Raw genomic sequence first — 14,023 nt, forward strand, 5'->3', positions numbered from 1 at the left:
CTCGCTGAGGGCCCGCCCCTGCCCCGCGCCCGGGAGCCGAGGAGAGTAAATACAACAGGAGCGCAAAATGGCGGAACCGCCGAGCCCCGTGCACGGCGCTGCCGCTGCCGTCTCGGAGAAAGAACCGTTTGGCAAATTGCAGCCCCCATTCCGGGACCCACCAGGTCCTCTGTCGGCCAAGAAGGTCCGGACTGAGGAGAAGAAGGCGCCGAGGAGACTGAACGGAGAAGGGAGCAGCGGCGGGAACAGCAGGCAGCTGCAGCCGCTGGCGGCACCTTCGCCTCAGAGCTATGGCAGCCCTGCGTCTTGGAGCTTTCCCGGTCTGTCTGCTGCCCCCTCCCCGTCCTCTGCTCGGAGCAGTTTCTCTTTTTCCGCTGGCGCGGTCCCTTCGTCAGCCTCTGCTTCCTCATCTCAGCCGGTGCCGCGCAAACTGCTGGTCCCTCCTACGCTGCTGCACGCTCAGCCTCACCATCTCTTGCTCCCGGCCGCCACCTCCTCGGCCAACGCCAAGCCGCGCCGACCCAAGGAGAAACGAGAGAAGGAAAGGAGGAGGCACGGCCTCGGCGGGGCAGGCGAGGCCAGCGGGGCCGCCCGGGAGGAGAACGGGGAGGTGAAGCCGCTGCCGCGAGGTGGGTGCCGGCGCTGGGAGGGGGAGGGGAGGGCTCTCGGGTCCCCGCGTCCCCGCCACCTCCTCGCGCCCGCGGGGCCCGGGCAGGGGGAGTGTGGCGGTCGCGGGCGCCAGCCTGGAGGGGGCGGGAGGCGTCCCGTTCTCAGCGGACGATTTTGCAGTCCCTTTGGGGACAGGAAATGGAGCCTGTAATTTCAGTTGCAGCGAGGGGAATGCCCGAAACTCTCATTTTTAAATATTGTTTCTATCTCCCAGTTAATGCGCTGAAAGATTTGTAGAATTCGGTCTAGAGTACCCGCTTAGGTGTGCTGGACTACGGAGGGAGATGGGAGGTGATGGGATCGCGAAAGGTTTGGTCTGGTAAAAGATTTCTTGATTATTTAGACCGTTTAGACGTGATCGCGGAATTCGTATTTGTGAACACAGGCTCCAGCGCCAGAAAATCCTGTCAAAAAAGGGGTGTGGAGAGCATTGGCGTCAGCTGGAAGCTACCAGAGGCCCGAGCTTTTCATCCCTATTAGGGAAATGAGGTAGTGTGCAGGGCCCGAAGTGTGCTGTTTCATAAGGTACCTTCCGCACCGCTCCGTATTCTCAAGTGTTTTCTGGGGTCCTCTTTGGAATACCACCACCCTTTGGAGAGAATTTTCAGCCATATTCTTTTTTCCTGCAGCAAATGATAAAATCAGGAGCGTTGACGTTTTTTGGTCAGATCAAGTGACTGCAAAATGTTTTAACATCAGAAAATGGCAAATTCACGAGCGTCCGTTTCAGACAGGGCTAGGCAGTTTTCTTTTAAAATGTAGGCTAGCCATATAATTTTCCGAAAGTGTTTATTTAAAATAGATGGTCCTACTTATTTCGTTATTGATATATAGTGATCTGACGGTGGCACAACATGGAGACTGGTTAAAAAGTAGATTTTTATGTGATCAAAAGACTAAAGCATATAATGATGTTTATTATAAATATACATTGAAAATGTACTGTGAAAGTATCATTGTTTCTTAGGAAAAACGACATGTCAAGCAGTTTTAGCATTGCTGATCTAATTGTAGCTTAAATCATGAATAATTCTGGTTGAGTGGCAGTTTTCACAGTTTTTAAAAATGCTGCACAGGAGTATGTAGTAACAGGGTTACTTCTTCCCTGCTGTTTTGCTTATAGCAAAGCTTTGACATCTAAGCATAGCCATCAGGAACTCTGGCACTGAGTAAAGTTCTCTCAGTTTTGGACTGTGTTGCTTCTAGGAAAGTGGTTTTGAGGATGGAATTTATACTATTAGCTCTGGAATTTTAATATGATTAGTATTTTAAAGCCATTTTGTTTTAGTGGTTACCTTGAAAAGTTATAAGTGCCTGAAAGTCTGTGCATTTGCAGTTTGGTATTAGTTTTATTTGTGGTATGTAAACAGTGTATTTGTTCTTCTGAATTCTTTGAATGAGGAAGTGAATGTGGGGTATAACATTTGTCAGTGTATTGGAATGGCTGAAAATAAAGAAGTAAACATTCTTTCACAAGTCTAACTTAAAATATGGAGCATAAAAATGGCCCTTAAAATGAAATGGCTGTTAAAGAGAAATTTCTGTAGTCTTTTACGTTTAGGCTCCTCCTTTTGAAGGTCACAGCTTATATTATGCTTTAATATGAGGAATGATAGCTGCTACATTAAAATGTGGGGAACATGTTTTTCCATGATTTATGTAGGGTTTTTACGTATGACTAGATGTAAACACTATTGTACGATTTTCATTTTTTTTTTTTTGAGAGAGAGAAATGCTGCCATTTTACTGAGAAAAAACTAAAAATCAAAGAGAAGAATTTTTTTCAGTGTCTTGATAAATTTAATGGTGGAAATCTTTCCCTTTTAATTTAAGAAGTACTCTTATCCTTCTGAAGTTCAGATTTAACTAAATCAAATTTATTTTAATTAAGAAAACTCTTAAGCAACTGTTATTAAAATAGCAAGATTACATACATCAATTCAATATAAATATAATTGCAAATATGAAGATCCTAATTTGTAATCCAATTCTCATTTCTGTGGGCTTTATGTAAGAATCTTAGTGAGTGGATGGCGCGGGGGGTTGGGGGGGGGGGAGACGCCTGGTTGCCTCAGTCGGTGGAGCATGTGATGCATGATCTCAGGACCTTGAGTTCAAGCCCCAGGTTGGGCTTAGAGTTTACTTTAGAAAAATCTTAGTGGTTAGGTCTGTTGTGTTGTGTATATATATATATATATATATATATAACTCTTTCTAGTGTTGCTCTAAGTTGGATAGTTCATGGATAGCACATAGGATAGTTCAGTGACCCCAATTATCCCATAGCTTCATGATTGAACAATCTGAATCAGAACAGGAAGTGAGCTATAAAGACATCTAAGCAAAGAAAATAGAATGAATCTTCCCTGAAAAAGCAAACAACAACAAAAATCCAAAAAATCTAGCCCACTACCCCATTTACCAGTTAAGTTCCTGTACTGTAGTAGGTTTGGTTTTGGGTTTTTTTGTTTTTTTTTTTTTTTTAAGTCTTTAGTGAGAACTAATTTTTTTTATTGGCTACCATTCTAACAGGAATTACATGGATTAAATGAAACTGTGTATGAAAAGCCTTGGCAGGCCACTTAGTCAATGTTATTTGAGTCAGAAACATGATGATTTTTTAACCCCATAGCAAATTAAAAAGTGGATTAGTCCAGACACAGTAAGGATCATTGACAGTGGATTTGAAAGTTAGGAGTGATAAACAACAGAATAACAAAAATGTGGCAGTTCAAGCCCATTTAGCATAAAGGTTGATGCCTTATGCACCTAAAACCTGTGAGGCCATCTGGTCATAGTGCGGTAGCTGATTTGCATGATAGCCTGAGTCATCATGTGAAAGTTAAATTTATTTCTTATAAAAAGGAGATGTGCAAAACATTTAAAATTTTTAAAACTAGAAAATAACCAGATTTGGTTATAGAGGTAATCTGCTGAAGAATTCACATTCCATCTTCCTGTAGGAGTGAATAAATTTTTGAATTGGTAAAATTTTTGAATTGGTAAATGTGGAAGGTAAAAAATGGACATGTGCTGGAAGTATCTGACATTTAGAATTATATTCTAGCAAAGAGCAAAACAAACGTATTATTAGATAACAAAGTGCTTTAATGATTCAAGTAAGCAGTAAAACTTGTATAGATCTTCTAATTTTTGTTAGTGTTTTTGCTTTGCATTTATTAACTTTTTTTTTCCTTAGAATGATTCTGTAAAGTATCTCAAGATAAAACCAGAGCATTTCACAGAATGTTTGCCTTGAAAGTATACAGAATTTAACTCTAATGAAAATAGAGACTCTTAAAGAATTGAATAATAGTTATTTTTCTTTTTATCTTAATTCCAGTTAACATACAGTGTTCTATTTATTTAAGGTATACGATGTAGTGATTCAACAATTTCATACATCACTCAGTGTTCATCACAAGTGCCCTCCTTAAGCTTTTAACCCCTCTCCCCTCCCCTTTGATAACCGTCAGTTTGTTCTTTATAGTCAGGAGTCTGTTAGAAATGAATAATTTAAGGTATGTAAATGTCAGTGATGTTGGAAGACTTTTCAAACTATACTTTCCCCTATCTTTCTAATATTGTTAATTCCACAGTTTTACCTTAAATTCAGTTTTAGAGTTTTCATCATTATGGCCAAATATTTGTCACTGCTGGCATAGTTTACTGTAATTTCATTTTCTTGTATAACCTTTTTTCATGCCTTGTTTTTTCATTTGTTTAGTTTTGTCTAGCAAAATCTTTCTATACCCTCCAGCAGCTCCATAAAATGCTTCTCAGTACAATTTTCCACATGGTCAGATCTGTCAGATAAACTTACCAGTTCTATTTGTTCTTGTAGTCATCTCTTCTGTAGCTGTCTTTCTTCCTGCTTTAGTCTGGTTTTCTCTTTAGGCCTGCTGCAAAGCTGTCATCTTGGGACTTCCCTTAGCTGATACTCAGAATTTCTTTCACTTTTGTTGAGTCCCTTTTTTCTGGATCCTATGTGTTCCTTTTGGTTTATTCCTTCATTTTGGTTTCCTCTACTATTACTGTGGAAGTGTATGTTGGAAATATTTTTTTTGGGGGGGGGGGATTTTATTTTTACCCTCACAGTTGACTGGCTATTGAGAGGTTTGTATATTGGAAATCATTTTCCCTCAAAAGTTTGGAGGTGTTCCCGTATTGCCTAGCTTCCAGTGTTGATGTTGAGAAATTTGATCTCAAAAAGTTGCTGTGATCTGGGAGATTTCAACCTTTTCATTGAATTTTTAAATTTTAGCTCTCTTTTAAAACAATGTTTTATGAACTCTTGTTCTTTGATCCTGTATTGTAGCATCTTGTTCTTTTTTCATGGGTGTAGCACTTCTGTTACCTCTTCAAGAATATTAATTATAATTTCTTTGTTTCTTGTATTATTTTTGGTTCCTCTAAAATTTTTTTGTTGTTGTTGGTTTTGGTCTTTTTCTTTTTGTTGGAGGCTTTCTGCAGCTCTCCGTGATCCTTAGCCATTCCTTCATACTCAAGGAACATTCAAAGCTGATTTGAAAGCTCACTGGGCATGCATGAGCATGGCTTAGTGACTAATGAACTCCCATGTTTTATCTTGTTTTTCAAGATTTTATTTTTAAGTAATCTCTACACCCAAAGTGGCGCTCAAACTTAACCTTGCTGAGATCAAGAGTCACATGCTCTACTGACTGAGCCAGCTGGACACCCCTCCCATATTTTATCTTCTTTTCCCTGGGTAGTAGGTGACAAGGTTTTCAATTTCTTCAGATAAAGGTCCTTCATTTTTCTGTCCATCTGTATAACTGGAATAATGGAGATGAGGGGATTGGCAGAGGTAATAAGTTTAGATGGTAAGACTCTAATGCTGGATCAAGGAAGAAAACTGTAAGTTTCACCATTCAGTTTCTGGATTTTCATTTAGTCTCCCTGTTTTCATATGAATATGTCACTTCTTCCTTTTTCTGTGTGGGATGCACCTGAACCTGGAGCCATTCTGATTCAGTTTTGCTGGAGATCATACCTCTCATTCCCTTAGGAGAGACAGAGAGGGAGGGTGAGAGTGTATGTGTGTATGGGAGGGGTGGGGGTTGAGTCTGCTCTCCTGCTTCTCCTAGCAACTCCAGTTTTTCTTTCTTTCTTTCCTTCCTTCCTTCCTTCCTTCCTTCCTTCCTTCCTTCCTTCCTTCCTTCTTTTCTCATTATTTTAGAGAGACAGAGTGCAAGTGGGGGAGAGGGGCAGAGGGAGAAAGAATCTCAGGCAGGCTTCAGGGGAGAATCCTGACTCAGGGCTCAATCCCATGACCCTGGGATCATGATCTGAGCCGGATGCTCAACTGACTGAAACCACCCAGGCACCCCTAGCAACTCCAATTTCTAAGCCTTTCTAAGGGTACTGCATAGTAAATAGGATTGTTTGGTATTATCTCTGTAGGACTTAACATTAACCTTCTTCCATTATGCTAAATTGTTTACCATTCTACCATCAGCCGGTTTTCTGCCTTTATACATTGTATTTCAGGTTACAGTTACAGTATCTCCTCGTTACATGAAAGATGGAATTTCTGTTTCTGTTTCTCTCTATTGTTTGGGTATGTTTTTTAAAACTAGATCTTAAATTTTAGCCTTATTTTGATGTGTTCCTATTTTTGGAACATTGATGAAATCACTTAATCTCTTTGAGCCGAACTTATCTGTTTTCTAGAGATACCTTTTTCACGGTGTGGTTGTTAGAGTTACATGAATGTAGCACATAGCACCCATTTATAACAGATGTTAGCTCCTAACTCTTCTTTCCTGTCTAACACAACAGAGACATTTCATGTCACTGAACTTACAGATAGGTATAACCTGTATAGTTTTTCTACTGGTATCCTGGTTTCTGGGAATTTCTGGTATTTAGTATGGCCTATACTAACTTTTGAAAGAAATTTTTATTTTTGAGGTGTAGTTATTTTGGTAATTGCTATTTTTCACCATCCTTAAATGAATTAAACTTCCAAGTTACGCATAAACTACTTAAAATAGAGTATTGAAAAAATAAGGATGCTTATTTTGTGCTAGAGTAAAAAGAATTATGAAATATTGTAGCTTACATAAAATCTTTGTGTATGAGATTAGGAGAATCAGTGGTAAAAGTGCATTCTTAACTAATATTTTTATAACTTCAGACATTTTTATTTTTCAAGGTACATTAATATGTTGTACATATTATTTACTCTTGAACTGTAGATTGAAAAAATTTAATTTTTTCCTCATGAAAAATTTTTAATTAATACAAAAGAAACCATAACAATATAATGAATTCTGAGTCTACCTTTCACACTGCTTTGACAGTTAACATTTACACTTCAAGTTTCGTTTCCTTTCCTCCACTTATTTTTATTTTTTGAACTGGTATTTTAAAGCATATTCCCAGCATCTGTCATTTCACCCCAAAATAAGTAGGATAGAAACTTTTTGCATTATGGAACTAATAATGCCTGTAAAGTTTCACCAATGCCTATATGTATGCTTTTAAAGAGTGAAAATCTGCCATAGTCCCAAACTCATTAATGATTTGGTATATCTCCTTTTGGAGTAGATGTGCGCATATAGATATATATACATATATATACATATTGCTTAACTCCTTTTAAAAAATACTTCTTAAAAAGTTATGGTAAAATATACCTAAAACGTACCATGTTAGTCATTTTTAAGTGTACAACTCAGTGGCATTAAGTACACTCACATTGTTGTGCAACCATCACCACCATTCATCTTCAGAACTTTTTTTGTCTTCCCAAAATGAAACTGCATACCCATTAAAGAATAACTACCCTTTTTCTCCTCCCCACTAGCCCCAACAGCCCCTGGCAACCACCATTCTACTTTCTGCCTCTGAATTTGACTAAGCATTTCCTTGTATGAGTGGAATCATAAAGTATTTGTCCATTTGTGGCAGGTTTATTTCACTTAACATAGTGTCTTCAAGATTCATTCATGGTGTCAGAATTTCCTTTTTAAGGCCGAATATTCCATTATAGGTATATACCACATTTTGTTTAAACATTCATCCCTTGATGGACACCTGGTTTCTTCTACCTTTTGGCTTTTGTGAATAATGCTGTGATAAACATGGGTACAAATATCTGTTTGAGTCTCTACTTTCAGTTCTTTTGGGTATGTGCCCTGAAGTAGAACTGCTGGATCATATGGTAATCTTCCAGTTTTTTAAAGGAACTGCCATACTGTTTTCCATAGCAGTTGTACCATTTTATATTCCCACCAGCTGTGCCCCAGGGTTGGGTTAACTATTTAGTATCATCAAAGTAAACCTAAGCAGACAAGGGGCACCTGGGTGGCTCAGTCAGTTGAGCGTCTCTTAATTTCAGCCCAGGTGGTGAGATTGAGCCCCTCCTCGGGCTCTCTGCTGAGTGTGGAATCTGCTTAATAGTCTCTCTCCGTCTGCCACTCTCCCTTGCTTGTGTGTGCTCTCTTCTTCCCCTCATAAATAAATAAATAAAATAAATAAATAAATAAATAAGCAAGCAGACAAAAAACTCCCAATAACATTTATTTTGGAGCAGATACTTGTGAAGTCAGTGTGCAGTCAGCCACAACAGCTTAGGAAATAAAATTTGAGGGTTTGGTGGGAGAAAGGAAAGGCATTTGTCGAGTGCTTGTCATGTGCCATGGTATTATCTCAATATTTTTAGATTAAAACTCTGAGTTTTTCTTAGCTCACTCAGAGTTGCATGGCTAATGTGTAAAGAATTTGGATCAACCCCATCTCTGCAAGAGTCTGAGCCTAACTACACAGTGCTACAGTTAACTTAATTTTTTTCCCTTTAGACTGTGATAAACAGGAAGAAGAAAGTGAAGATGAACTTTAAAACTTTTTCCAACTTTTTCTTTTTTCCTGAATTTTTATTATAAAAAAATTTAAGCATACAGAAAAGCTGAGAGAATAACAATGATCTTATGTTGATTTTCCTCCTAGATTCGACAGTTGTTAATATTTTATCATATGTAAGAACGGACTTATTTAAAAGACATGATAGTTCATTTTTTTAAATTTTTTTTAATGTTTATTTTTGAGACAGAGAGAGACAGAGCATGAGTGGAGGAGGGTAGAGAGAGAGAGGGGGACACAGAATCCGAAACAGGCTCCAGGCTCTGAGCTGTCAGCACAGAGCCTGATGCAGGGCTCAAACTCACGAGCTGTGAGATCATGACCTGAGCTGAAGTCGGACACCCAACCAACTGAGACACCCAGGTGCCCCATGATACTTCATTCTTAAATAGTTCAGCGTTCATCTTCTAAAAGTAACCACATAACTAAAATAACATTAAAACATTCAAGAAAATAATCATACAGCGTGTATTCAAAGTCTTCCAATAACCCCCAATTTCCCCATTGTACCACAAACACACTACATCTGTTTATCTTAATCTAGAACCGTCCCACTCACATTTTTTTCTTCATGTGATGTTGACTTTTTGTAAAATTTATTTATTTTGAGAGAGAGAGAAAGTGCACGTGCTCACAGGCCAGCGGGGAAGGACAGAGAGAGAGAGAGAGGGAGAGAGAGAATCTCAAGCAGGCCCTGTGGTCTCAGCACAGAGTCCTTCTTGGGGATTGATCTCAAGAACCATGAGATCATGAGCTGAGTCAAAACCGAGTCAGAGGCTTAACCGATTTAGCCACCCAGGTGCCTGAGATTGGCTTTTTGAAGATACTAGTTCAACATACCTGTTACCTTGTAGATTTTTTTTTTTTTATATTCATGATTTTTAAACATTTATTTCATTCTGGTATTTTATTTATTTATTTTTAAAGATTTTATTTTTAATATCTATACCCATGTTGTGGTGGTATTTAACTTGATTCTTTTTATTTATTATAACCTGGAAGTTAGGTATCAAGATCAAGGCTGATTAAATTCAGATTAACTAGTTTTGGTGAGAATATTTCATAGGCATATTTCATATTATATCCCATCAGGATGCATTATAATATCTAGGTTGTGCCGTTAGTAAATTGGTTGAGGTGCCCATTGTCCCCATTATTATAGTTCATTTTTTGTTTGCATTTAGTTTGTAATCTGTGTGTTGATGCTTTGTGAATATCCAGTTTCTCAGTTATTTTTTACCTCATGGCTTCAGTATCAATGATTTCTGCCTGAGTTACCCATTCTGTTGGGACTTAAAGAATGATGCCAAACTATTTCTAACTAAAAAATGAATTAGATTTGGGAATGAAGAATTCATAATAAATCGCTACTCTTATATGTCAATTAACATTTGGCAATCTATTTTGATTTGGAGTACCAAAGTAAATAAGTTCATTGGTCTGACTAGAATTTCATGGTAAACACGTTTCTTGAATTCTTAATTCACCATAGTTTGAATTTTGGAAAACTACTTGCAGAATGCTTATAGTTAAAGATTGAGTGTAGTAGTCTAGTTACAATTGGTGATCTGTTACAATATTGGTAACACAGGCCAAAAATGAGAAATTCCTACCAGTCTTTTTTTTTTTTTTTCAATTTTTTTTTTTTTAACGTTTATTTATTTTTGAGACAGAGAGAGACAGAGCATGAACGGGGGAGGGTCAGAGAGAGGGAGACACAGAATCTGAAACAGGCTCCAGGCTATGAGCTGTCAGCACAGAGCCCGACGCGGGGCTCAAACTCACAGACCGGGAGATCACGACCTGAGCTGAAGTCGGACACTTAACCGACTGAGCCACCCAGGCGCCCCCTACCAGTCTTTTTAATATAGTAAATATATAATAGTATAGCATGTTAGAAACTATATATATTTCAAAATTATAATCTCTATTACATAATGTCCTCTGTCGACTATTATAAATTAGCCATATACCTATATGAATTCCTGTTTAACTACATTATATCAATGCCTTCAGAACAGGCATCGTTATAGTCATCATTTTATGATCTTTGCCTTGTTCTCAGTGATTGAAGGAAAAAAAAATACCTCTACCATGAGAGGTAGAGGGAGAGAGAGAGAGAATCTTAAGCAGGCTCCATGCGCAGCACAGGTGGGGTTGATCTCATGACCCTGTGAGATCATGACCTGAGCAAAATTCAAGAGTCAGATGTGCAACCAACTGAGCCATGCAGGTGCCCCTTAAGAAATTAATTTTATCTGTCCTCTTTGCATTGCAAATTTGAGTAGCTACACTTGTTAGCTTTTTTATAGAAAGGGTATACACTTTCTTTAGATATTACTTAAATCAGAACCACTTCAGTGGTTTGACATGTGGAACAATATTCTGAAAAATGGATGTCTCCAGACATTCATTTTCTGGCTAAATCACTGATGAACTTTATACCTTAAGAGGGAGCAAATAGCCACCATTTTTCAATTTTCTGCTTTGAGGATGATGAAAATATCAGAATTAGTAAATTCTGTCAGGCTGAGTTGGGCCACAAGCTGATACAATGAGTAATTGGATGCAGCTTGAGCTAGAATTTAAGCTTCTTGAGGACAGAAACAATAACAATAATACCAATAGGTAACATTTACAGAACTGTACTCAGCACTTTTATGTGTTTCTATCTAATTTTAACAACTTCTTTAAAGTTTAGTTAGATATTAGCCTTTTTTAAGTATTGTATGGAAGCTCAGAAAATTTAAGTAACCTGCCAAGGATATTAAATAAACAGGCAATCTAAGTTTTAGATCATTATGTAGTTTGACTTCAGAGCCCCAGCTCTACGCTATTGTGCAAACTGGGTTAATGTTTTTAAATCTCCTTCATCCAGAATTGCACCTTACATTGTGAGCTAGTTTACCAAATAACCAGACTTTGAAAGAAGAATAGGACTTAGGTAAATGGAGATGATGGAGACAGGCTTATTAGGGGGAATGGTATGAGTAAGATCGTAGAGACAGAAGCAGAAGTGTGGATGGCATGTTCAGTAGTCTGTGAATAGAACCATTCAGCTGGGATTGGTGATTTTGTACAAAGTTGGGAAATAACACAGCATGCCAGTTGAAAGTTTGCCATGATATGCCTTCTATTTGCCAGGATAAGGAGTTCAGACTTCATTCTGTGGGCAACAGCAAGGCACAGTTTTTTGGGTTTTTTTAATAGAGTGATAATTTATTCAAATTCGTATTTTAGGAATATTGATTTGTTAGCACTATGTAGGATGAATTGGCTGAGAGAAAAATTAGAGACAGGGATATTGGAGACTACTTTAGTAGTAAAGTGAAGTGATTTTAGTAGTAAGATGATTGGTACTCCTGGACATGGAAAGGAAAAGGTGTGTGTGTGTGTGTGTGTGTGTGTGTGTGTGTGTGTGTGTGTGTGTGTGGTAAGTTTATTTATTTATTTTGAGAGAGTGCTAGCAGGGCAGGGGCAGAGAGAGTAGGGAGAGAGAATCCCAAGCAGGCTCCTTGTTGTCAGCGCAGAGCCTGACACAGGGCTCCATCTCACAAATTGTGAGATCATGATCTGAGCTGAAATCAAGAGTCAGACACTTAATTGACTGAGTCAGACACCCCAGAAAAGATTTTGAAAGGGAATGTATGATAGGGCTTCATAAATACAAATACATAGCAACAAAGGATTTATGTATTTTATTGTTTCAGATGGAGAAAATAAGCATATCATTGAAAAAATGTGGGTAAGCTTGCAGGAGACCTGGTTGGAAACGATGTATATAAGTTTGAGATACAATCAAGTACCTTATGTTAGAGTTCTTATTACATGAAGCTCCAGTTAGTGGTGAGTCAATGTGTAAAGTTTAAAAATTAAAAAGAATTTTTTTTAATGTTTATTTTTGAGAGAGAGACAGACAAAGCATGAGCAGGGGAGGGACAGAGAGAATGAGAGACAAAGAATCCACAGCAGGCTCCAGGCTCTGAGCTGTCAGCACAGAGCTCTGGCGCAGGGCTCAAACCCATGAACTGTGAGATCATGACCAGAGCCAAAGTCGGATGCCCAACCGACTGAACCACCCAGGCTCCCCTAAAGTTTTAAAATGTTTAGGAGATTCTGTTCAGTGAGTGTGTGTATGTTTCAGTATTGTGTATGTGGAGGGGACCATTTTAAAAGTCACTGATAGTAGCAGGTAACAACCACTGTTTTTTTTGTGAGGAACAAATAATTTCAGATCCTGTCTTAGTTCTTAGGTAACCAGCTGTTCACAGCCTTTAAAAGGGCTCTAAAAAAAAATCAAGATTAGACATGGCCTAACAATTTAACAATTTATCTCACATTTGTCCTCCGTCTTCCGGCCTCCCCCACCATTTTTCTTATCTCTTTCCTTATCTTAGTATTTGGTTTAGTTTGGGGCTCTTTTACAGTACTCTTCTCTCTGACTTTGCTAATCTCCTTGTTGGTTTTCTAATGTCTGTTGTTAGCACTCCCCAAATCTTAGTTTAGTTTGGAGTTTTAGATCCATAGATTCAACTGCCTCCTTGACATAATCCTTATTAGATATTCCGTAGAGCTGTAAAATTAATATGTTCAAAACCCATAGCCTTCCTTACTCAAATTTGTCTTGCTGTGTATGTTCTTTATCTCAATGCCATCATATATCTAGTAGCTCAAGCTTTAAAACTGGATTCTACACTTTACCTTTGTCTAACCTGTAGCCAAGTCTTGTCAGTTCTAATCACTATCTTTCATATCTGTGTCCTTTCACTGTCCTTTCTAGTCTTAGTTCAAATTACCATTATCTCTACCCTAGATCATTATATAACTGCCTCTTTATTGGAATCCCTACTTCAGGTCTGTGATCTTTCAATTCGTTCTTCATGCTACAGCCTTAAGTGATAACTAGAGATCTGAATGCATATGTGATCATGTCACTTTTCTCTTTATGACATGATGTTCAAATCCCAAAATGTCCTCCAACTCTCTGAATGATCATATTCTTGTTTAGCTCTTCAGCTTCTCCTCAGTGCTCCTTGCTGCCTAGGACTTTCTGTACCCATTATTCTACCCTCCCTAGTTCCACATTTCTACTGCACCTAGCTAATGACTACACTCATCTATCAGGACTCCACATGAAAGGAAGGCCTTTGCTATTCTCTAGATTAGGTTAGGTCCCCTTGCTGTCTCTTCCCACGTCACCTTGCACTTCTTCTATCTTCTTCACTTCATTTTAATCAATTAATTGTCTTCTTCACTAGACATAACCTGTGAAAACTGGGGGCTGTGGTTCTCTTCTTTTTAGGTCAGGGTACCTCTGGGTCCTCAATAACTATTTCGGAAATGAATGAGTAATACTACGTGTCAGCCCTTTCTGCCTGCTCAGAAGAGATGTCTGCCTGTTATTCAGGAAAGTTTGGGCACGTATTTCCAACTAAGAACGGCAGAAAAGTGATAACGGGATGAGATG

General features: G+C 38.5%; 2 protein-coding genes across 3 annotated transcripts in view; one reads left to right on the plus strand and one right to left on the minus strand.

Annotated features, from left to right (window-relative positions):
• The first annotated feature begins 21 nt into the window (after positions 1-21).
• Positions 22-14,023, plus strand: part of RSBN1L (round spermatid basic protein 1 like) — a 68,692-nt gene continuing 54,690 nt past the window's right edge. The window contains exon 1 of one of the 2 annotated variants that reach the window (XM_060632314.3): positions 22-629. In XM_060632314.3, coding sequence (XP_060488297.2) covers positions 68-629 — 562 coding nt within the window. In that variant the 5' untranslated portion in view covers positions 22-67. The remainder of the gene's footprint in view (positions 630-14,023) is intronic. The other variant, XM_060632313.3, reaches the window with a different exon arrangement.
• Positions 884-5,277, minus strand: LOC144613783 (uncharacterized). The gene is made up of 3 exons (XM_078435135.2): positions 4,493-5,277; positions 1,199-1,292; positions 884-1,073 (listed from the first exon to the last, which is right to left on the minus strand). The coding sequence occupies exons 1-3, from the start codon at positions 4,515-4,517 to the stop codon at positions 884-886; spliced, it is 309 nt and encodes a 102-aa protein (XP_078291261.1). The 5' UTR covers positions 4,518-5,277.

This window comes from Panthera onca, chromosome A2 (genome assembly GCF_046562875.1).
Source record: "Panthera onca isolate mPanOnc1 chromosome A2, mPanOnc1 haplotype 2, whole genome shotgun sequence".
Taxonomy (NCBI): Eukaryota; Metazoa; Chordata; class Mammalia; order Carnivora; family Felidae; genus Panthera; species Panthera onca.